At 38.9% G+C, this 24,110-nt stretch overlaps 1 protein-coding gene across 2 annotated transcripts in view; it reads left to right on the forward strand.

The window, feature by feature from the left end:
• The window catches only part of BMPER (BMP binding endothelial regulator), a 232,512-nt gene that overhangs the window by 11,505 nt on the left and 196,897 nt on the right, over positions 1-24,110 (forward strand). For both annotated transcript variants that reach the window (XM_050937992.1, XM_050937993.1), the window contains exon 3: positions 16,667-16,766. In XM_050937992.1, coding sequence (XP_050793949.1) covers positions 16,667-16,766 — 100 coding nt within the window. The remainder of the gene's footprint in view (positions 1-16,666; positions 16,767-24,110) is intronic.

Consider the following 24,110-nt stretch of genomic DNA (forward strand, 5'->3'; position numbering starts at 1 on the left):
ATGTTGGAGTGGTGGCCTAATAATTTGGTTTTCTGACAATCCATAGGCTAAAACTTCTAGTTTTATTTTATCATACTCATTATTATATTCTCTGAATTTAATGAGAAATGGATATAGCCCAAAGGCTGCAAACACTGTGCCTGATTATGCTGTTGTTATGTTTGTGTATTTATTTATTTATTTATTGAGAGGGTCTAGTAGTGATTGGAGAGCTTCAAAAAGAGGAATTGAAGATCTTGATTGTCTCGATTTTGTGCTTTGTTTCTTTAGTCTGACTGAGCCATGGCTAGTGATTATGTATAATTGAGGAGGGGTGGGGAAGAAGATGACTTAATTGATAAACAATTGCTTGAAGGCTACCTAATGAGGGTGTTTTCATGATGCCAGTTAGTGAAGCACCTGCAGGCTGTACCTTTTGGAATTCACTGCTATAGGAGGGTATCATCACGTCAAATGTTGTGGCTGGAATTTTAAAAAGGACCGTTTATCTAACATGTAGCTGTGCAAGCTAAGACATTGACAAAGGTAATCAAATCACATACTTCAGAGTTCTATTTAATGACTTCTAGGGGGGAAATATTTTTTCTTTTATAAGGCACAACTAATTTTCATGTTTATCACTTTTTTTTTTTAATATCTGATGTTGGCTACTGCTGAAGTCAATCTACAAGAACTGGTGGATCAGTGATCTGAACTCGTAAATACTTTCATGCTAAGAAATGCATGCTGAGTTGCAAATGTGGCTCGCAATAGTTTAGCCTAGAAACAAGGATTTTTTTAAAGTAAATTTTTGAAAGAATGTTGGAAAATTTTAAAAATTTTCTTTAAAATATTGAAAGAGTAACTGGTAAGAACATATTTATTTATTTATTTATTTATCAAGGGCAGAGGCCTGGTAAGACTTGTGCTCTAGTCTCATCAGGCATATATGGGGAAAGGAAAAACATTATGAAGTTGAGATTTAACAAGTAGCTAGTGTACACATGCAAAAATATGGTTTATTTAACTTTAACATCTATACAGCTGCTGGTACATAATTTGATTGATATGTGGTAAGGTTTCTAATCCACAAAGAAAGAGCTCTGTTACTCCAGTAATAGCTGTGGCAGCATTAAGAATCTCCAAAATTCTAGGGTGTGACTACGCCTTCCATTCATTACACAGTGTGATGTGTTCAATACCTTATTGTTTATAAAATTAGGGGTCTCTTTGTCACCCTCAAATCTCTTGGTGTGTTAAGCCAACCCATATACTGAAACGTACAAATGTCAGAGTCAAAAAAGGGAACCATATAATAAAGGGAAACTCACTGGAAATCAGTGATTTTTGAGGGATGAAGATGTGTTCCATTGGCTCCTGTCTGTTTGAGCACTGTTATCTGTTTTGTGCCATGCAGCATAGGAAGCTTTTCTGAGATTGGCATAGTTTCAGGCATACTAAGAAGAGCTAGATAGGACTTCACTCCATGAAAGTTCTGTGTGACTCCAGAGTCAGATGTTGTATAGCACTGTTTGTAAGGATTTTAAGCATCTTCTCAAGATTTTGCACTAGTCATGTGCATTTGTGGGTGTGATTCATATATGACTAGGGCCCTCATTTCTTTTGGCTAAATGTTAAAATGTGTAAGGAGTTCTCATTGTTACGCACCCCATTTAACACACCATTTAATGTCATCTTAAAGTTACTAAGGCCTCTCGTGCACTATTATTGTGGAATCTCTGAATTTTAGACTGACTTTTCCTCCTCTGCTTCCTTCCTGCGTTTTCCTTTCTGCTTATATAATAATATTGCTGTCGGAATGCTGTCGCTTCAGACTAATCTGTGCCATTCCACACAGTGAAATCATTGGTGGCTGGGTTTCTAGCTCTGTGGATTTTTGGCCATGCATAATCCCCTTTCCTGGCATTTGAGGCTTATTATTTGGGCTAACAAGATGCTATCTGCAGTCAATACCAATGTAAATATAACCAGCTAGCAAAGATCTTATTCACACCTGATATATCATACAGCCTTTACAACCATCAAGAGACATAACTGCAGGAGCCAGTTCTAAAGCAGGTTGTGTTCTCAGTCTCACAGGGCCCCTTACAGGCTGTAAGAATTGCTGGTGGTCAAGGCCAACCATGCAGATGTCTTTAAAGTGTCCCACCGGTGACCAAAAGCCACTTTGTCAAGATGACAAATGGATTGTGCATAGCTCATTCATGCTGTTTCTTCGGTCTGATGTCAGCTCCATTTACTTGTCAAAACCAGGTATTTTTGTTACTTCCAGCAGTGCAAGTGGAGCCAGGGATAGGGAGGAGGAAAAGGGAACACAGTGTATGAAAAATATATTTGTATTGCTTCTGCTCAATTTATTATTATTATTATTATTATTATTATTCATAAGCTTTGGACATTCTAGACTCTATTTGTACATGTGTGAAAGAGAAGGGAATTTGCTTTCCAGAAGTGAGACTGGCCCTGCAAAGCTGAGATTTCTGCCGGAAAAATTCAATGGTTGCACATGGTTATGCAATATTAGTTTCTTCTTTTAGACACAGTTTCTTTCTTTCCAGAGAAACATTTACAAATAAATATGTAATTACCTGGGTCTGCTTAGCACCACAAGGCATTCTGAGTGTTTCTCCTTCAAAGAGCCAGATCTGAGCCTCTTAACTCATACTGGTGGTTTCATTGACTGCAGTAAAAGTATTCGTTGTGAGTAAGGACTGCACAAACTAGCCCAAAAGTAGTAGTGGCTCAGCCACAAAATGTGATCATGAAGCAGAGACACACAAGGAGAAGATATGTCAAATAAGGTGCCATTTTTTCATAGTCACTATTCTGACCATGACCTCATTTGGGCCCTGACTCTGATCTCATTATATCAATTGGACAAGGATCAGGCTCTTTGAAAAGCCAACCACCGAGATAAGCTATCCATACAGTGATTAGCCACTGCCTCAATGTGACACTAATAACTGCAGCACAAAGCTCAGTCCTGTTTGACCTGAAGTTATGAAGTGCAGAGAAAGGAGGTAATGTGGGGTGAAGGCCAGAGAGAAAAGACCCTGAAAATTCTTGCCGCCTCCAAAAAGTCCAGGTTGAAATGGCCAAGTTCCTTGCACCTCCCTTTTAACCTGCTCCTCTATGGAAACTGGCACAGCACTGCTACCCCTTTTTGTCTCAGCAGGCCTCAGTGAATAATTCTTTCTTTTTGTACACTGTTGTGTATCACAGGCAAGATCACGTAAGAAAACAAAAAGTAGGGTCAGCATTTAACAGACTTGAATAGGGCTAAAACAGCAGTGTCCGGAGGCCATGTGCTTATAAAACAAACTCTTGCTACTTTCTTTTGGGCTACTATTTTTATTTTGTGGTTGTTCCTCAAGCACTTTGGTCCTATATGAAAACCTGCTTAAATGAAGAACTTCTCTGATGCTGTCCTGTTTTTTTTTTTTTTTTTTTTTTTGTTTTTTTTTTGTAATCTACTGTTTTTGAGAAACTTTTAGGACTCCCCTTGATTATTTTTTTTAGGGGGGAGGGGAGCTGGTATATGTATTGTGGGACTCCCTGAACAAAACCAACAACCACCATACTTCTTAAAAGTCTTTTGAAATTATTTTTAAAGGATAAAAAGAACCCCTTATGTATCCCCTGTTAGTGCTTTTGGCATACATCATATTTTTAAGGATACAATACCATGAGAACACTGTCATTTAGTGATGTATTGGGGTAATATATCATCAGAACATCTTTTCTTTAGAGGATACGGGCAGTAAAAGACCAGGCAGATCAGCAGGGGATCATTTTTTTTCTTTCTTTTTCTTTAATCTAACTATGTTTTTGGGTTGTACAGAAGTGAATTTCTTCATGGGATATGACTTGTTGCAAAATAAGCTAGGAGGCCCAGTGGGCTTTGTAAACCCTTTTAAAACTGCATGGCTTCAGGGGTTTCTTTGTTCAGAGTTTTTCATACAGGCTCTAGCCTTTAAGAAAGCCCCAAAAGGCCACTACCTGAATCTCCAGTGTAAAAGCTTAGCTAAGCAGACATCAGATTCAAAAAGCAATAAAGGTTGCTCTCAGACACAATGATGGGTAGGTCATTGTTCAGACAATATATTTATACATTTATTTCATTAAAATAACTGAGTTAATGCAACTGTTTTAAATAAATGTTCAATAAAGTCACATTACAGCACTAAAAGAGAAATTAAGGACTATCCACTTTGTGTACATAGATCATAGAGAAACACTGTATGGCTTCATCAGAAAATGGAAATCTTGAACTTGAGGACTGATGTGTTTCTGGGGTTTTTCTGTATTTTCATGGTGGTGTGCTTCACTTTACTGCAATAAAGCCAACCCTGGGAAATAAACAGAAGACAGGCAATGGGGCCAAGACGGGAAGAAATAGAAGTGGAAGGGTTGCTCTGCTGATGGTCAGAGCTGACAGAAGGTTCAGAGATTGAACAGAACTTGAAACTTTGGCTTGGTCAACATTAGAAAACTTGCACCAGTATAACTACATTGGTTTAAAACCAATCTTTTTAAACTACTGCAAATCCCTAACATAGAAACACTTTGAACAGTTTAACCCTTGCTTAAATCAGTTTAGTAAAATTTGGTAACTAAACTATGCAAACTTCAAAGGTTAAATTCGCTTAAGTTTATCTACATTAGGGGTTTGCATCAGTTTAGCTAGATCAGAATAGTTGTACAGTATGCGCAAGAGACACACAGCTGTAAATGGGGAAAATAGAGTTTTCTTATTCATAGACTTAAATTCAAACTGACACATGTCCTATTTGACCAAGGTTCTGCTTGTCTTACTGACTGCTAATTTGCATAAGATTCAGCATGGACAAAGAGCTATTTAGTATTTACTAGTGTCAGAGGTGTAGCCGTGTTAGTCTGGATCTGTAAAAGCAGCAGAGAGTCCTGTGGCATCTAATAGACTAACAGACGTATTGGAACATGACATGCATCTGACGAAGTGGGTATTCAGCCACGAAAGCTCATGCTCCAATACATCTGTTAGTCTATAAGGTGCCACACGACTCTTTGCTGGTTTTAGTATTTACTATTACTCCTTTAATAATGCTAATACTTAGTACTTTGAGATCTACTGCTGGAAAGGCTATATAAAAGTGCTTAACAAAGGAGGTCAGATGTAGACTTTAAAAGAAATATAAAACATATTTATATTTAATTTAAAAAAATACCCTAAGAGAAGATTGTAGCTAAGGTTTTTAAATGCACATATCAGGAAATTCAAAGGTTTGGTTCCCACAGAACCATAACATCACCCCCCAACTTTTACCTGCCTTCCAGTTTATATATAATATTTTGTGGTGCTATATAGGCTCCCAAGTTTTGTACTGAAACATGAGGTCCATATCCCTATTGACAGAGTGTTTCATATTATATTCTGTTGAATGGTGAAAAGCTTTGCCTTTGACTTCACTAGAACAAAGATTTGACTGTAGAAAAATGTTTTAGTGGATAGAGCACTGACCTAGGAGACCTGGGCTCTATTCCTGGCTCTACCATTGACCTTCTATGGGCAAATTACTTCACCTCTGTGTGCTCTGGTTTTCTGTCTATCTTGTCTATGGTAATTATAACTCATCAGGACAGGAGCCATCTCCTAATATGTGTTTGTACACTATCTAGCACAGTGTTTCCCAAACTTGGGACGCTGTTTGTGTAAAGAAAGCCCCTGGCGGGCTGGGCCGGTTTGTGTACTTGCCGCCTCTGCAGGTCCGGCCGATTGAGGCTCCCACTGGCCGTGGTTCACCGCTCCAGGCCAATGGGGGCTGCTGGAAGCGGCGCGGGCCAAGGGACATGCTGCCACCGCTTCCAGCAGCTCCCATTGGCCTGGAGCAGTGAACCGCGGCCAGTGGGAGCCGCGATCGGCCAGACCTGTGGATGCGGCAGGTACACAAACCGGCCTGGCCCGCCAGGGGCTTTCCCTACACAAGCGGCATCCCAAGTTTGGGAAACACTGATCACGCATAATAGGCCCTTGATCTCACTTGTGCCTCTAGATGCTACAGTAACACAAATAAATGATCATATTAAATGAAGCTCCTTCTACTCATGGTGCTGCAATAGCAGGCCACTGGGCTGTCTTCAGGGAAGATCAAGCTTGCAACTGACCACAGAGGTCAATTTCCCTAAGCTGGTGAGTATCAGGCACATTGCAGAAATGATATGTTTGATCTAAAGGGGTGGTGAGTACTGAACTACTTGTACATAGTATGTGATTTTTTTGGTTATGGTGGGGAATATACATCTGCAGTGAAATTTGGGGGTCTTCTTTCAGCAAGCAAGAGCTTTATTTTTAATTGTGCTTCCTGGGGGAGAACTGAAATTCTGAAGGGAGCAGTTGATACTGGCAGAGCTCCACTGCAGAGAGATCTGTAGCACTCTCCCTGCTCAATGTCAACAGTGGCCTGCTGCTTTGGGCATTTGGGACATAGGAGCCTAAGAGATTATGAAAATGTGGAAACAAGCAAGAAACTACTGTGTGCTATATTTGAAAAAAAGTGGTTTTGTGTTCACATGAGGACATATTTTTTTTGCAAGCACTGAGTTGACATATTTGATTCATGATGAAATATCATTCATATCAGTATAACACAACTTTATGCTGAAAACCTGGTAACGTTTTTACAATGAGCAAGCCCCCAATCTACAACATTTAAGCATATGCTTAGTTTTACTCATGTGCGTACTCCTATTAAAGTTAATGGAACTAGTCACGTGCATGAAGGTAAGCATATGCCTCAATGTTTGCAGAGTATAGATTTAAATTTGTAAATCAAGACAACATTATTGTTTTTTGCAGAAAATTGTCAGTTTTTTTCCATTTTCCATTTTGCACCAAAACAGTTTTTTAGCATACTAAAACAAAAGTATCTTTTTACCTGCAAAAGTTTTCATTTGTTTAATTTAATCTCCATACAAATTTGAGGGGAAACAATGAAAATGAGAATTTTTTCTTACCCTACTTGTCAGTGGTCAGACATTTTCTCACACCCCACTGCTTTGTGAGTGCTTTCTCCTCCCTCTTCTCACTCAGCCTAATTTTTCAATTCTTACTCATGCAGAGAAGTGCTCACTGAAGAGAGTAATCCCACTGAACTCAAGAGGGAGTACCTGATTATGTAAGCAATACTCGTGAGAGAAGGTTGTAGAACTGGAATTTGAATCATAAGCTAAGCAACTGTACCAAATGATCAAGGGTGAGATTTTCAAAAGCACCTGACTTCGGAGCAGATGTCCCATTGATTTTTCTATGAGAAGTGTGCTCCTAAGGCTGTGTCTGTACTAGGGAACTTACAGCAATGCAGCTGTACTGATGCAGCAAGGTCTCTCGTTGAGTCTCTCTATGCCAATGGGAGAGAGGTCTCCTGTCAATATAATTTAATCCATTCCCAGTGAGTGACTGTAGCTATATCAGTGGGAGAAGCTCTCCTGCCAACATAGCACTGTGCAACATAGCACTGTGCATACTAGAGCTTATGCCAGTGGAATTTATGTCACTCAGCGGTGTGGATAATCCACCCCCCTGAGCGACATAAATTGCACCAGAGTAAATGGTACTGTAGACATAGCCTTCATGGGTGCTTTTAAAAATTTCACCCCAAATTCTTAAAGGATTATTTTTATCCTTATTTGAAAGCTTTCAGCATGACTTACATTATTGTTTCAGAGGAGAAATGCACACACTTGGGCTCCTATTCTGCAAAAATTTAAGCATGTCCTTAACTTTATGTTGTGTGGGATAATCCCACTGAAATCCAGGCATGAAGTTAAGACTGGACTATATGGAGAGTGCAATAGTGTGACCACCATAACATAAATAGTGATTGGAAGTAACTGCAGGATTGGGCCTTAATATCAGCTCATATTTCTATCTCATGGTATCAACCTTCTCTGTCAGTCTTCCTTGTTTCCCCTTTCTGCACAGATTTTTTTTTTGTATAAATGAAAGTTTAGGTAATAATTTTCCTGTTTAACAAAGAGGCACAGAATAGATATTTAAAATCTACATGATTCAATATAAGTCTCAAAAACAAACCAGAATGTCACAGTGGAAATTTATCCTTTGACAATCAGCATCAGTGATAATCTTACAGCCAGTTCTACCCCTGTGGTGGCCAGTAAAACAGTGGACTCAGAACATAGTCAACTGGATCATTCTGGTGCATGTCTCCAAGAAATAAGGGCTCCTGATCTTTTTCTCTTCCAAGCCAAATGCAGGCTACAGTAAGTAGTCCTCCTAGTGGTTGTTCTGTGAAACAGCAGAGACCCAATAGGGAATCCAGTAGGAATTTGGCTGCTGCTGCTGCTTTAAGCTGTGGTTTGGCACAAGTCCTGTGCAAGGTCTCTGCCAAATGTTCAGTTGTTTTTTACTCTTTCTTTTCATGTTGACATTTTATTTTACTGTACCATGTGAGCTTATGACTGTTAGTCTTGATATACTTTGTCATTAGAATTGGGTACTATGCACAGAGTTCTTTGATGGAAGGTAAAAATATGAGCTGTAAGTTGCAAATGAACAAATTATGATGAGAGGAAGCTCCAGAAAAGGCAGCATGAAGTTCTAGCACTAAAATAGCCTCTGTCTAACATCTTTTATTTAAATGAATTTTCATCTCCTTTGCACTTACTTTGAAGAAGAGAATTTCAGTGACAATGTTTGGGAGAGGTGAAGAAAACGTGGGTTCCAAACAAAATATTCTAAACTTCTCTTGAACATGTTAGAAATATAATTCTCCAGGTGCTGGACTCAATTAATACAGGAAAGAATATTCAGTCAGACTCTGCAGCCTTTCCCAAAGTCCTTTATTCCATGTGAGTCTGAGATTCCGAACATGAACCCTACGTGTCTTTGCTGAGTGGTCACAAGGGAGTTACATCAGATGTGGCAGTATTGTTAGAATCAGCTTGACCCCTTTTACAACATTTCTTTTTCCCCAACACTAATAAAACAAACCTAGCTGCAGTCTAGTTATGGTCTTTCCCTTTCTCTCTGAGTGTGTATGAACATTAAATTAAAAAAAAAAATCCCAGATGTGAATCCATAAATCCATCCATCTGTTTAAAATAACTATTGTGTAGGGCTATAATTACAAGTTATTTATTATGAATCTTGGGATCCTATTATGGGTTTTGACTGACTCACAGGTTTCTGATTTAGCAAATGGTTTATGTATATATGAGCCACATTTCTCTTCTGCACTTTTCAGTGCCCAAGTGCATGTCCTTTTAATGAAACAAACAAAAAAATACTCTTATAAAAGCTGGCTTCTGCATGTTGCAGTCCAAGAGGGTTTTCTCTTAAGAACAGCATTATCAAAGAATCTGAGAGCTTTCAACAGCTTTGGAAACAATGTTGACAACACAGATGCTGATTTGGTAATATAGCTCTCCTTCCTGCTAGTTAACAATTCCTTAAATGTATGGCTTAGACAAGTAATGAAATGTTATGATTACTAGAGGGCGGAACTTATTTGGAAGGAAAGGGCTTGCTGTTAAAATCCATTTGGCTCAATTGTTGGCTCACCCTGCTGCACCCTTGCAAAACTAATGGGGAGGACAAAGAGAAATTTAAATAAGCAGACTGGTGGTACATGTTACAAGCAATATTTTGGAAGGCTGGGTGAAACCCCTCGCCCCCTATGGGTCATCTTAATTATCACTTCAAAAGGTTTTATTTTCTCCTGCTGATGATAGCTCATCTCAATTGATTAGACTCTTCCTGTTGGTATGCATACTTCCACCTTTTCATGTTCTCTGTATGTATAAATATCTCCTGTCTGTGTGTTCCATTCTGTGCATCCGAAGAAGTGATCTGTAGCTCACGAAAGCTCATGCTGAAATAAATTTGTTAGTCTCTAAGGTGCCACAAGTACTCCTGTTCTTTTCACCCCCTCAAGAATTCCTCCTTGTTTGGTAATGTTTTATCTTACTCTTGCACACTATGGGCCTAGGAGATCTGCCTTGTATAACACCAGACTACAATAGACTAAACAATGATTTACCAGCCCTGCTTTATCTTCTGTCTTGTATGAATGATATGCATAGAGTTAACCCTTTCCTCCACATCAAGTCCCCCTGTCTTGAGTTTTGCTAAAATGTGCTCTTCTATGAAAGACTAAAGCACCATAACAGTATATTCAGCAATAGTTTAAGGGCTAAAATCTTTCATGGAAGAAACAAGTGCAACTCCAAAAGCTTCAGGGGAGTTATGCTTGTTTATGTTGAAAGCAAGAGGGCTTTATGGTTAAGGCACTGGACTTGGGAGATCAGTCTTTAATTCCTATCCAACCTTAGGGAAGTTGCTTAATCTGTCCATGCTTCGAATATAATAAAGAGTCCTTCCCTTTTTCCTCCTTTTGTCAGTCTTGACTATTTAGACTGTACACTCTGTTTTATCTCTTAGCGTGTGTTTGTACACACAGTGTGGCCCGGATCTTTTTTGAGGTGTCTAAGTCTAGCTACTAGCTACTTTAATACAAATACTAAGAATAATAATGTCACAGGTGAATTTGACATAAGATGTTTGTCCTTTAGAATTTTGATGTCAGTAGTGCTTTCCCCCTTTCTGTGTGCATGGAGAAGTCTGACACACAGGGAGGCTTTCAATAATATATGTTATAGTATTACTTGTACTTTGAAATTCAGAAGAGTTATTCTGTAAAATTCCATGTTGGGACAATCTTTTTCTTTTTCTTCTCAATTATTTCCCAAATTTGCTAATATGCCTTTTCTAACCCTCAGATCTAAGAAGTGATCTTGGAATGTGAAAGTCATGATAGGTTCTTATCTACCTCTTCCATCATCATCATCAGTGATGAAGATTCTACAATCATGATGTTGTTATTGATGATGCCTGAAGCAGAGTAGGATGCAACTTGTCCTGCCATTGTTTTATTAGTTCTATGGTGCCAATGATAATAAAACCTTGTCTTTGGCAGTGAAGTAAGGAGATTTAAATCAGATTTATGGGGCCAAATATGAAATCTTTAATCAGGACCCAACTGTATTCCCTTTAAATGCAAGCAGAAGGCTCATCCTTACACCCATCTCTGGGCCTTGGCATGGAATGGCTGGGCAGCCACCTCCAGACTCAGAGGAAGGTCAGGATGTATGTGACAGGAGAGGGAATTAGTGTGCTCAGAGGAGGAGTGGGTGGGCAGGATGCAGAGTTATGGTAAAGGGGATGCAGCAATCCCTGGCAATCAGGGAAGAAAGTTCATCCGAATTGAGGTGTAATCCTTTTTGGTCACCTTCCCTGTCACTGCAATAGTGATTCCTCCTTTAAATTGGGATCTCGTGGGTAGTTGATGCTTTGGTAGCATGGCTCCAATGGAGCTATATTGCCACAGAGCTGAGGAGGCCCATGGATACACAGGGTCTGCCTGGATCGCCCTTTCCTCCCGCAGATACCTTGAGATTCATGAAGTCTATAAATCAGTTTATATGATCTGTATTGTATTTGGGCAAATCCTCTCTTACCACCATTGCCCTCGATGAAATAATTAAGCAGGAAATTTTCGGGGGGTAAAGTGTAGAGATTTTCTTCCCTTCAGCTCCTCCAGTGGATTTTTATTCACAGGAGGGGGTGATAAAGCCCTCAGTTTTTACTCTGCCTTTTCTGAGGCAAATGTTCATTAAAGTAAATGAGGATTTGCATGAATCATTTTGAATATGGATCTCAGGAGTTGGTCCACAGGTAGCAGATACTGTAGGTTTGATTCTGTTCCCGCTTACACTTATTTCAGCCTGGATCAAATCAGTTTAAGGCATGAGTGTTACATTGGTGTAAGTAAAAGCAGAATTTGGCATACTGCATTGAATAAGAAGTTGTGGAGCCAGTTTCACTAATGTACTCTGATTGCCTTGTGCCAATCCAGCATTGCAAAACTGCCATAAACTCAGTTTAACTGGCCGATTAAATCCAGGTTTATGGTTGCTTTGCAACACTGGAGAGGTGCAAAACTAGAGTAGTGTGTCAGTGAACCTGTCACACTAGTTACAATCTGTTACAATAGTCATGTTTCTGACTACAACTGCACGTGAGTTAACAACTTTAGGGCCTGATTCTCATTGACACTGATTTCACATTGATTTCAATAGTTATTCCTGGTTTATGCTGGTGTAAGAATCAAGCCCTTTCTACTCCCCACCAGATTAGATAGTGACTGTGAGAAGAATAAAGCTGTGGTTTTTAAGTCCAAAAGGCTTGTAATAAAAGCTTTACGTCTTCCTTCACAAGCACCTTGAGCAAGGCCACAGGAAGCAAACGGAGGAGGCAAAGGGGTGATGTGCAGAGCCTCTTGTGCTTCAATTTTCTGATTGACATTTTTCTATCTCTTTGATTTTTTTTTCAGTCTCTAATTAAGCCATAAAATCCATTGAGAGACACACTAGCATCTGGTAAATGGCCACCTGTGTCATTTAATGGACTGGACTAGTAATTATAGGTGGAGTTCACTTCAGAGGGCTAAATTTAAGACAGGAATTTCAAGTAGAAAAATTTTTACTTTAAAATGTGGTTTTTTTGTCTGTTTGTTTGTTTTTTCTACCCTTGTTCAGTGCTAGGGTTGTTCAGTGTGGTTGACAATCATAGGGGAAAACCAAAGACTGAGGTGCTAACAATGGATAAGCCCCTTTGTTTTCAATTTAAACCAATTTTTACTGAAAAATTCCTGTTTTTTACAAAAAGTGTTATTCATTTTCACCCTACTTTTGTATCATTCAAATATGTAAAAATAATTTGTGTTATTTAGGAAAATACAATACATTGCATGAGATACATGTATTACATGTAGTCTGTGTGTATATGCAAAGCTGCCTGTTGAAATAAGACTGTGTATTTGTCTAGGAGATGCACACAATAAACAAACAGGGAGGCACACACGCAAGCTCTGAAGTGCATGAACATCTGAATATAGTGATGAATCTCACATCCACTACGTACGCATTTCAAGCTGTTAGCAGATAACAGTTTAAAGATTTGACACTCTAAAGTGGGAGGAAATTGAAAATCTGTATCAGAATACGTTTCAGAACACAAGGAAGTATTCAAAAGTTTAAAAAAAAACTACAGCAGAAGAAAAGGATTAAGTTCAGTGTATGTGCTGCAAATGGTGTGGCCCAATTATTAAATGTAAATATTTATAGGCTAATAGTTCTAAGTCTACAATGGGAAACTTTATTCAAATAAAAAGTTTTATTTGGGGATTAGATACATTGTTTTCTTAAACTCCAAGGTGGCATTGAGTTTTGAGTTCTGTTTTAGTTCTGCAGCAAATGACATTGATAAACAGAATTCAAAGCATTAATCCACTCAGTATTTTTCCCGCTTGTCCTTCTGTCCACCAAAATAAACCCTGATATTTACCCAGAAAAATTATTAATAGTTTTTGACACTGTTTGTCACCTATTTTTATTGTTGTGGCAATAAACACTGATAAATTCCCAAGAAGAATTGTACAAAATAAAAACTGAAAACGAAGGGCCCTCGCAATGGATTACCTAGTGCTTGCTATACTTTCCTGTGTTAATTCTTCTTAGTATATTCAGTAGTATATTCCACCTTGGTCAGTGGCTTTTCTTTATAGGATGGTGGCAGTATAATATGTAATTATTTTACCCACTTGGGTAGTCTGATTTCTGAACAGTTTGAGGACAAATTATAACAACCTCTTACTAAGAAAGGCTGGGATATTACCAAGAATGCTTATCAACATTGGCACATGGCAAGAGGGTTGTGTGTTTTTTCTTTGAGGTGCAGACCTCTCCACCAGTATCTGTGCTTTTTTCACTTTAAAACAGAATCACTAAAACGTGCAGTGTATAGGACTATGTCTTGAGAACCTCAGGAAACTTCAGACAGCGCAGAATATGGCTGCCCACTTAAGTGGGATTTCCCACATGGAGTACATCAAATATGTGATCTGTGGTGGTTACCAGTTGTTACCTAGGTAGAGGTTAAGCTGTAAACCCCTATTTAGTTTGGATCCTGGACAGTTTAGGAACTGCCTGGATCTCTTATGATCCCAAGACAGATGGGATAAACTGAGGGCTAAAGCAAATAGCTCCCTGATTTAAATGAGTTAGTGGCTGGTGGCAGGTTGTTAAAGGAAGTTCTACGCCAACTTGGCTCCTTGGTAGGGTGACCATATGTCCCAATTTTATAGGGCCAGTCCTGATATTTGGGGCTTTTTCTTATATAGGTGACAATTACCCCCCACTCCCTGTCCTGATTTTTCACACTTACTGTCTGGTCACACTATCCCTTGCTATGATAGATCCCGGATCTGATGGCCTTCAGGTTATGTTGCAAAGCTTATTTATTTTCCTAAGACTTTCCTGAGGGGATTGGGAGTTGAGAAGGATTTCAAAATAGTTTGGGGGAGGGGGAGGAAGGGAGAACCTTTAACTGCTTTTGTGACAGCTCATATTTGTACAACAAAGAAGAGAGAATAATTTATTATATATTTCTAAAGAATTGTTGTTCCCAATTATTTGATCATGCAATGAGAGATGATACATTAGAACATTTTGAGCCAGTGGTCGCTCCATTGAAGTCACTGTAGCCACATCAATTTATATCAGCTGAGTATTTGGCTGTGTATGTCTACTTACATGTGTATGCTATGCAGTGTATAAATTTGTGTGTAATGTAAATCAAATGCAAAAATAACCCTTGGAGTGGTTGTCCTCTGCCTTGCACTTTGTGTAATAATTTACACCAGTGCAGTGTAGGTGAAAGGCAGTGGAGAATAAGAATTCCTGCGTTAACCCAATGTAGAAACTGACACATTTAAACACAAAAATGTTAGGGAATGCAAAAGTTATACTTGCAAAGTAATCTTATGGGCCCAGTACTGGTACTGAGTTGCTCCTGGGAAGAACCAGACCCCCTCAATTCTCATTGAATCCAAGGAGTTTTAGTTTACTCAGCACAGTGCAATATTAGGCCCTAAGTGAAGAAAATGTTTACTGAATACAAATTATTCATTAGATCATCTTTTAGTCTTTATTTGCAAATTATGTATTAAATGATTGGATCTTAGAATCTCCCATGTATGACAACTATTTAAACACTGATTAACCCTTTAGCACTGGACAAATGAATCACCAATAAATGGATTTGTTGTTGTTGCTATCACTTTCCCAATTAAGCAGCATTAATTATCATTTACTCTCATGAGGCATGAAATCTATTCCCTGGGAGATGTTCAAACAAAGAAGCAATCCCAAATAGATATAGCTGTATTAAGACTCTGATTTAGCAGAACACCTAAGCATGTGCTTAATCCCATACCTATTTAGCAAATAATTGAGTATGTGCTTAATTTTAAGCATATGCGTAAATCCCACAGACTGCAATGGGACATAAGCATATATTTAAAGTTAAGCATGTGTTTAACTTTATCAGGCCCTATGTGCATTGTTATGTGTGTACAAGGCTTAAATTCTCCCTGAGTGTTTCCCAGATCCGTGGGGCTCGGGGCTTCAGCTTGTGGGAGGCACCGGTGCTGGTTTGAAAATATTTACAGATCTTTGCTCTGGATGGCTCCGGCTAAATTTAAGAGGTGTGTGTGTGTGTAAAGTAGAACGTCAAAGATATGAACTGACTGGTCAACGACACATCTCATTTCAAACCAGAAGTACGCCATGAGGCAGCAGCAGAGACCCCCCCCCCCCAAAAAAGAGTGTGTGTGTAAATGCAGTATTACCGTGTTAAATGTAAACTACTAAAAAAATAAAAAAGAGAAAGTTTAAAAACAAAGATTTGACAAGGTAAGGAAACTGTTTCTGTACCTGTTTAAATTAAGATGGCTAAAAGCAGCATTTTTCTTCTGCATAGTAAAGTTTCAAAGTCAATTAAGTCAACGTTCAGTTGTAAATGTTTGAAAGAACAACCATAATGTTTTGTTCAGAGTTACAAAACTTCTGAGTTATAAACACTTTAGCAATGGAGCTTGTTCATATCTCTGAGATTTTACTGTATTTAAAACTGCTGTCATTTTAGAAATAATAGCAAATGAAAATGCTTGAAACACTTGTTAATATGGCCCTATTATCAGAGAGTTGTCCCTGTACTATGAACTTTTCATAAATATCTCCTCACTTGGCATTTATATTTCTTTTTTATTTTGTATTGAATCCATTCAAAACTTAGTTATTATTTGGCTTGGAACTTTAGATGGTTGCACTTTAATTCATGTACTATTCGGGACTGTTGGACAGTTGTGAACAAAAATATTTGTGCACACAAGGAAGTCTTGGACCAGGTACTCTAATAGTTTGAAATATAGTTTACAAAAATATTATCATTTCTACAGTATACCAGAAAGTAATATTAGAACGGGAAAACGAATCACACATTTCCTTTGGCATTACTTTGTCTAGGTTAGATCTCCTTCTAATGTTGTGCTTTCCGCCCTCCCACCCTCGTCCTCTCTTCTCAGTATGTACCATAAGGGAAAAATACTGTCTGTTTCTGTGGGGGGACTTCTGATTATTTTGAATCACAAAGGTCTCTTGTCAAACAAGGAGTGACTTACTAAACCCATATTTCACTTTTGAAGTGTCATGAAATGGAAAATAAATGTTTGATTTTTGCTTTCAACAACTTTTGCTTTTTTTTGCCTAGAATAAAGAAGTGACATGCAAACGAGAGAAGTGTCCAGTTCTTTCCAAGGAGTGTTCTCTGGTCATTAAGCAGAGAGGAGCCTGCTGTGAGCAATGCAAAGGTGCAGTTTCCTTCATATATTCTCTCTTTTTTTTTTTTTTGAAGTTTCTCAGTGCTTGAATTTGTTTTGCCATATGCAAAGTGAAGTCTAAAGCTTTTAATCTCTGGCTACTGGTGGCCTCAAAAATGGCAATAATTTTAAGAAATCCCCAAGCTATGGGGAGACGCATAGTTATAATATGAACACGTAAATTAGTTAGTTTCCAAGATCTCATAATACCTTAGAAACAAAAATGTGTTTTATTTCATTAATAGTGCTTTATTATTATGATGAAATTATAATAATATTCCCAGAGGAAGGATGCCAACCTGAGGCTAAGCACTAAATGGAAACAAAATCTTAATAGCATTAGTGAAACAGACTCAAAACATTTGGAAGGACTGCCAAGTTTCCCTCAGAAGATGAAGAATCCTTGTTGCTGCTACCTTATTACCCATATCCATTACTTTTCTGTCCTGTCTCCAAAATAATTCCCCATTTGATATGAAGGAATTCACCCTTCCCTTTCCAAAACTTGTTTTCTGCATGTTTTCATTGTTTGTTGTCATGATCAACCAATGTAAAGATCAACCCAACCATCATTCCCACCACTACATAAGAGATTGCTGTGGTCAGAAGTGAAGTGATAGCTGGTTTGAACATTCAAGCAAACGTCTTTCTTCCCTGTATTAGAGATTTCACATTTCACACCTACGGGCTCATAGGTTTCTGGCTTGCTGGTATTCTTTGCTGTCTCCTCCAAGTGAATAAATATGCAGATACTTATTCCATATGCTTCCAGAAGCTCCCTTATCCCCTCTTTTTCAGTGAAGAAAAAGAGAAGTGCAGTTCAGAAAATAACATGGCAACTGCTGCTATTTCTGCATTTCTGTTTAAAACAAACATTCCCCTCACCAACACACTGTATTTTAGTTATTGAATTCTATTAATATACATGATAGCAATGAGCCATAAATCTTGTAAAAAGTTTAGACTTTAGTAAAAGCTACTTGCATCTGGTGATAATTTAAACTAAAATTTCCTAAAAAGGGAACTAGGCAACAATTCAAACAACACATGCTTAGTTCTCAGCTAGCATTTTTCATCTTCAAAGTGCTTTAGAAATTGAATTAGCTAATTGTTAAATTCCTACTTTTTGGGGGTGTGTCCTTTACTATACAATACATGAATTGTGGTAATAAAAAATACTTTCTTTACATAATTACCATACTTATACAAGTGATACATTTTGTAATTAAAGTCAGTAGACACAGTGAGGTAATATGCCATAAAACATTGTAAAAATCTTGAGAGACTGCTCAATAGTACTCAGTTGATGAAGTGAAGAATTTCAGATTCAGCCAGCTTTTACTTTCTCTATGTATTTATTTATTTTATTCCCAAGTGGTGGTAGGGGTGATTTTGGGATGGAAGTAGGGTAGAATAAGTTGCTGGGGAATTCTGAATCCAAAACCCAATGCAAACATTCTGCCACCCTGCTGGACAAAATATAATGGCAGGAAAACAGACTACTCTGTAATTCAGGCAGAAGAGACATGATGGATGTGTATTTTTCCTGGATGGTTAAAGACATTTGATGGCTGATCTATTTATGCTGAACGTGCCTGGCAAACCCAAATTCATAGATTTGTCTAAAACTCTGACACTTTTTTTTAAGCCAAGGAAAGGGAGAGGCCCACCTTAAAATGACATTGACATTAAACTGTTTCCTAAAAATGTATGAATTTATAGTTACAAGTTTCATTGATACAAACTATGCTGTAAAGCTAAAGCAAAATATAATGTATAAAGTTCCTAAACTATGTTTTGAACTGATTGGAAATCAAATCCCCATGTTCATACCAGATGCATAGAGGGTTGCTTTCTTGCATATGAAATTACATACAAAAATCCAGGTTAAAGTACATTAAGGTTACGAATTCAAGGACTCAAAAGTTAGAAGCAAAAATTTAAGGTTGCCCATGGAACCTTGATTTTCCCTCCTTTTGGGTCTTTCCTGTGTAATGAATAAGGCAGAGGTTCAGTGAAAAAAGTAGTATGTGAAGTAGTATGTGATTTAAAACTTGATCAGAACTCATATGCACAAGGGGCAGAATTATATTTGTAGGGGGAGCCTTAAATTCTGGAATTTTCTATCTCTTGAGACCTTGGCTTTGCCCCTTAAATAATTTTATATTGTAATTTCTTAGAATTTTTAAAGCTTTTTTAAAAAGGGTAACCGCTATTGGGTAAAATTGGAGTGACCCTCCACAGCATACACCATCTTCAAGGTTTGAAACCTGAACCTTCAGCACTGCTTGAGCTACAGAACTAACTGGATTAGCTGGTAGCAAATAAAGACTCTTCTGCCTGTTTTTTTTGGGGGGGGGGGGAGGGTAAGGGGAGGAAATAAACCTCTGGGATATGTCTTTGTGGACAGCCTGGTTTCTTGCTTTGTCTCTCTTGCCCTCCACCCAAGAGGCTGGGGAGAGCTCCTGTCCCATGTGGTGGCCCCCAGAGGGGCAGTGTAGTGTGTCTGGGTGGAAGTTGGGAATCCCACTTTCCTTCCTCTTCCTCTACAGTTCCCAGGATGTACCCTTGCTTTAGTGGTAGCATGGGACATGGCCTCAGAATATTTGTATTCAGATATTGTTTTGGTAGGCTGCCCCCCCCACCCCCACAAGTTTCTGAGCAACTCAAGCAAGAGAAATAAACTGTTTAAAAATTATCATTTCACATCTCAATTAAACCTGAACAACATTTCCTGAGACAAAGAAAAGTCACTTCTTGAGCCCAATGGATTTCTCCATGCGTAATTTCAAAGGTCTATTGAAAACAATAGTGGTGTTAGAGGTTTCTCAACAAGTCACCAGAATCTTTTTCAATGGAAAGTGTTGGGCAACTGAAACATAGGAGTTGTTACTAATTTACCTTGTAATATTCTTTGTTAATGCCAGGTTTCCCAACCTTATGTAGAAATGGATTGTTGGTTATTGTCATTTAAAATATAAAGGTGTTTATAATATCATGAACAAAAGGTAGGGAGTATAATTTCAAAATTGGCTTTGTGTATGAAAGAAGAAGCCAGTTTCAAACAGTTTGTGATGACCATAAAAAGGCAGGAAATCTGGTTGTTTTGTTTTATTATGTGGGAGGCCTCCTAATGATTGGATTTTGGGGCTGTAATACTTCCAGTTCTGTAGTCCATGTCACCACAGCAGTTGAAAATGGGATTTTATGCATTCGATTGTGCATCCAGCTGAGCACTCTGCTGAATAGCTGCATACAGAGCAGTCATCCCTTGCTACTAATTGCACACTTGTGTGTGATATTTAAATGTCTTCTAGCAGTTCTTCTCCGCTTTCACTGAAACAACAAAAACCTTACCTGCCTATGCAATGAGAGAGAAAATTAGTAGCAGGTGAAAGCTGCTGAGATAAAAACAAGATATTACCCTTAAACCAGTGGTTTTCAACATGTGGACCTGAGGGCTGAGGGTCTGCAGATTATGTGCAAGGGGTCTGCGAAAGATTCTTGTTACCATAGAACAGTGGTTTTCAGCCTGATTCCCAGTCCAGCATGTCCCATTACTGTAGCTTGGGGCGGGGGGAGTGCCTTTTCTCTTCTCTCATTTTATTCAATACATTTAATGAAAACATATGAGGTCATTGAGGATTATAGAAATGTATTTGGCAGCTTTTTCGTATTTAGCTGGACAGATGTCATTTTAATTTGGGGCTCTCTCCGTCTCTTAAAAATAAATTATTTGCTCTCTGAATAAGTGTTTGTTATTAGTGGATCAGAGATGGATGAGATGTGTGTACTATAACTATGAGCCATACTCCACTCTTTGTTCTTGCTAATGTGCATCTCTCCTGGATGGCTATGACAGTGCAGTGCAAAGATGTAGTATGTGGGAGGCTAAGGTGTTTGTTACTTTAAGGGCTTGTCTACGCTATCTGTTGGATTGGTGGGCAGAGATCGATCAAGTGGTGGTCGATTTATCGCATCTATATCGGCTGCTGAGCACTCTCCCGATGACTCCAGTACTCTACCAGAATGAGAAGTGCAATCGGAGTCGATAGGAAAGCATCAGCTGTCAACTTACTGCAGTGAAGACACTGCAGTAAGTAGATCTAAGTACGTTGACTACAGCGATGCTATTCACGTAGCTGAAGTAGCCTATCTTAGATCGACCTCACACAATAGTGTAGACAAGCCCTAAATATGTTGTTGTAGGCAGAGTCTGGTGCTATCTTTTACTTTTCTTTATATGCAGTTTGTTCTGTTCTGCACTCATTAATTTTAAAAATATTTGTAATGATTTAAGTGTTTGTGACATATGTGCTCCATTGATAATCCTTAAAAATAATCCTATTTTGTCACAGAAGTGGATTATAGCACAGGCAATGACACACTGCAAGCCTCCTTGAATATCAAAATATGTAGTTATAGTTAACAAAAACAAAATTTTTGGAAGGGATGTTAAATTTCATGATCCAGGGCTTAAAACAGTCTGTAACTATTAGATTAGAATGAGCCCAAACATTTCTAGATAGGAGAGTAGGGAAGCCAGATTATCCTATATCTGTGGTGTTTTTACACCTTCCTCTGAAACATCTGGTTCTGGCTGCTGTCGGTAGGTCTACACAGCATTTAAACACCCGTGGCTGGCTCAGGTCAACTGACTTGGACTCATGGGTCTCGGGCTGCAGGTCTGCGAAATTGCTTTGTAGATATTTGAGTTTGAGCTGTGGGACCTTGTGATACTTTTGTGGTAAGACTCTTACAATCTTTGCATGTGGATAGATCCTATTTTTTTTGTGCTTATCTATTATCTACTGTATGAAATGTGAAATTCTCCATTGTTTAAAGACTGTACAAGTTCAGGAACTAGTGGCACTCTAATAACACATTTTGTTGTTCTACCGTGTTCATGTCAGATTGTAAAAGAGTGGAATTCATTTGACTGCATACAGGTGAAATATAGGGCATCTGCGAAGGTGAATTTCAGCTGCCTAGAGAGTGGGGGCAGAGGGCAGACTTATATCTGTTATGTCCACTTTCACTATGGTAATAGCTGTTGCTTCTTGGACAATATTATGGGGCCATGTAACACAGATCCCATGGGTCTCTCTTCTGACCCACCCTCCTTGTTGCCATGCACGTTGTACTATGTAGGGCTAGTGCAGAGAACTACTCCTTGACACACAGGGCTGTGGAGGGGTCTTTATCAGTGGCCCCTCATGCAGCCCAAATTCAAATTGAAATGTTGTGGTTCTCTGCACAAGGGGTAAATATTATCTCAGAGCATTCTTAAGCTAAATCCTCTGTCACCTCACATTAGTAGCTGGGTTGGGAGTTGGATATATGGATGGTGGGCTGAGGTAGCCTTCATAGATAGCTATATGGCATCTTCCTTGCCAGGAGGAGGAGTAATGAGGGATTTATGCAGATGTAAATCCCTAACCCCATCACACCCATATGCTGGCGCCACACCCAGCTGCTGTTATGCTATGCTGTTTGCCCAGTATGTGGGTCCTTCACAGCCACATCTTGCGTGCAATGGAACTGCAGTGGTTCAGCTCCAAAAAGGACTCTGTGGCTATGCAGGAGGGTGCTGGATTTGTCTCTTTAATGTTGGGGTTAAGTGGTGTGGAGGACATTGCACAGGCTCTCTGCTCTGCATGTATATCACACCAAGGGAAGTATAAGCAGCAGAAACAAATGAGCCTCTAAGAAACATGTTTTTTGCACATAAATAAAAAAAAGAAGAGGAATACTAGCTATATTACTTATACAGAATTGTCTCCACGTAGAATTTCAGCGTTTGCCAGGAGGTGTCAGTGATTCTTTCTTTAACATTATGAAATATGTGAAAATAGATTTAATAATATCCACATATGGGATTTGCAGTTCTCTTAACTTGGCCGACAGGTTTAATGTCAGTGACATACAGCTGAATTTGCAAGGGGTTTTTGGCTTGATCTGATATTTCTGTGCTAGTTTGTCTGGGCTTTTCCCTGAGGAATAATTTATCAAAAAATAAATAAAACCTGTCTTGTGACTGTTTTCTTTATCCTGATGTTTATTTTTCATGCCAATAGAGAGGTTACTTTTTAAATAGAAGGGGAGGGGAAAAAAGAAAAATAGGAAAAGAAAGATGCTTTAGAAACGGGGGACATGGAGCCAACCTACAGTATGTTAATCTGATATTTTCTCCTGGGACTATGGGAAATGACTTGTCTATAGAATTCCCATTAGCCTAAAATAAGCACAAATTCCTGCTGGAATCTTGTTGGGCATTGTCAAATTGAGTAATAAAGTCCTATTTTTAATGAACTCCTGAGGACACTGTTTAAGCCTTAGTATGCTAGTTCATCTTTTCCAGCCCATTTTTTCTCTTTGGAGTACTACTGTCATGTGCCGCTAGGGAGCAGGAGGAAAAAAGTTTCATTAAAATTCTTATTGGGTGGGTGGGATGATGAGTGGCTTACTGACTGTCCAGTTTGTCTACACGGTAAATGGAACAGAAATAACTCACTCAGTCGTAGTTCACATCTTTAGTTATATCAGTTCAAATCAGTGTCAGAACATGCTTCTTTTGGAATAAAAGCACTCCATTTTTTTAAAAATGGAAAACTGTAAAAAATTGATCTAAGTTATTTCAAAATAGGGTACTCTCATTCCAAAATAAGTGTGCCAACACGCACAGGGTATGTCTGTATCTGGGACTCGCACTAGTGAAGCTCAAGGTACTAGGCTAAAAATAGCTGTGTAGACACTGTGACTCGGAGTGGAGCTCGGGCTTTCAAGCCTGGGGGGCTGAGGTGGCTTGACTTGAGAGTTCACGCTCTAGCATGAGTGACAATGTCTATACAGCTATTTTTAGCTCGCTAGCGCTGCCAATACAAGTCTGTGGACCCAGGCTGGGAGGCTCATTCCCAGATGCAGAGTTGTCAGGGTCTGGACTAGCTAGGACCAGATACTGGCCTGCTCCCTGATTAACTTTGCTGCTAGGCAACCAGTGAGCCCAGCTGCACTGGCTTGGAACTGACAGAGTGGCCACAGCTCTGGCTGGCTGCTAGTTTAGCCACCCTGTTTATATAAGCCCGCCCCCCACAGCAGACCAGTGGCTGCTTAACCTCTACTATGCTTGCAGCTGTGCTTGCCTTTGTTGCAGCTCCATCTCCCTTATGGCTCTAACATTTGGCTGCTGTCTCTCTGGTACTGATCCCTGGCTCTGCTTCTGGCTTATGACTCTGGGTTTACATTTCTGGCTCTGGCCAGGAAATAACTAAAGCTGTAATAACTGAAATAACTAAGGCTGTAATTTACAGCTCATTTAGTTATATTGCCTCCATT

The sequence above is a fragment of the Gopherus flavomarginatus genome, chromosome 2 (genome assembly GCF_025201925.1).
Source record: "Gopherus flavomarginatus isolate rGopFla2 chromosome 2, rGopFla2.mat.asm, whole genome shotgun sequence".
NCBI lineage: Eukaryota > Metazoa > Chordata > Testudines > Testudinidae > Gopherus > Gopherus flavomarginatus.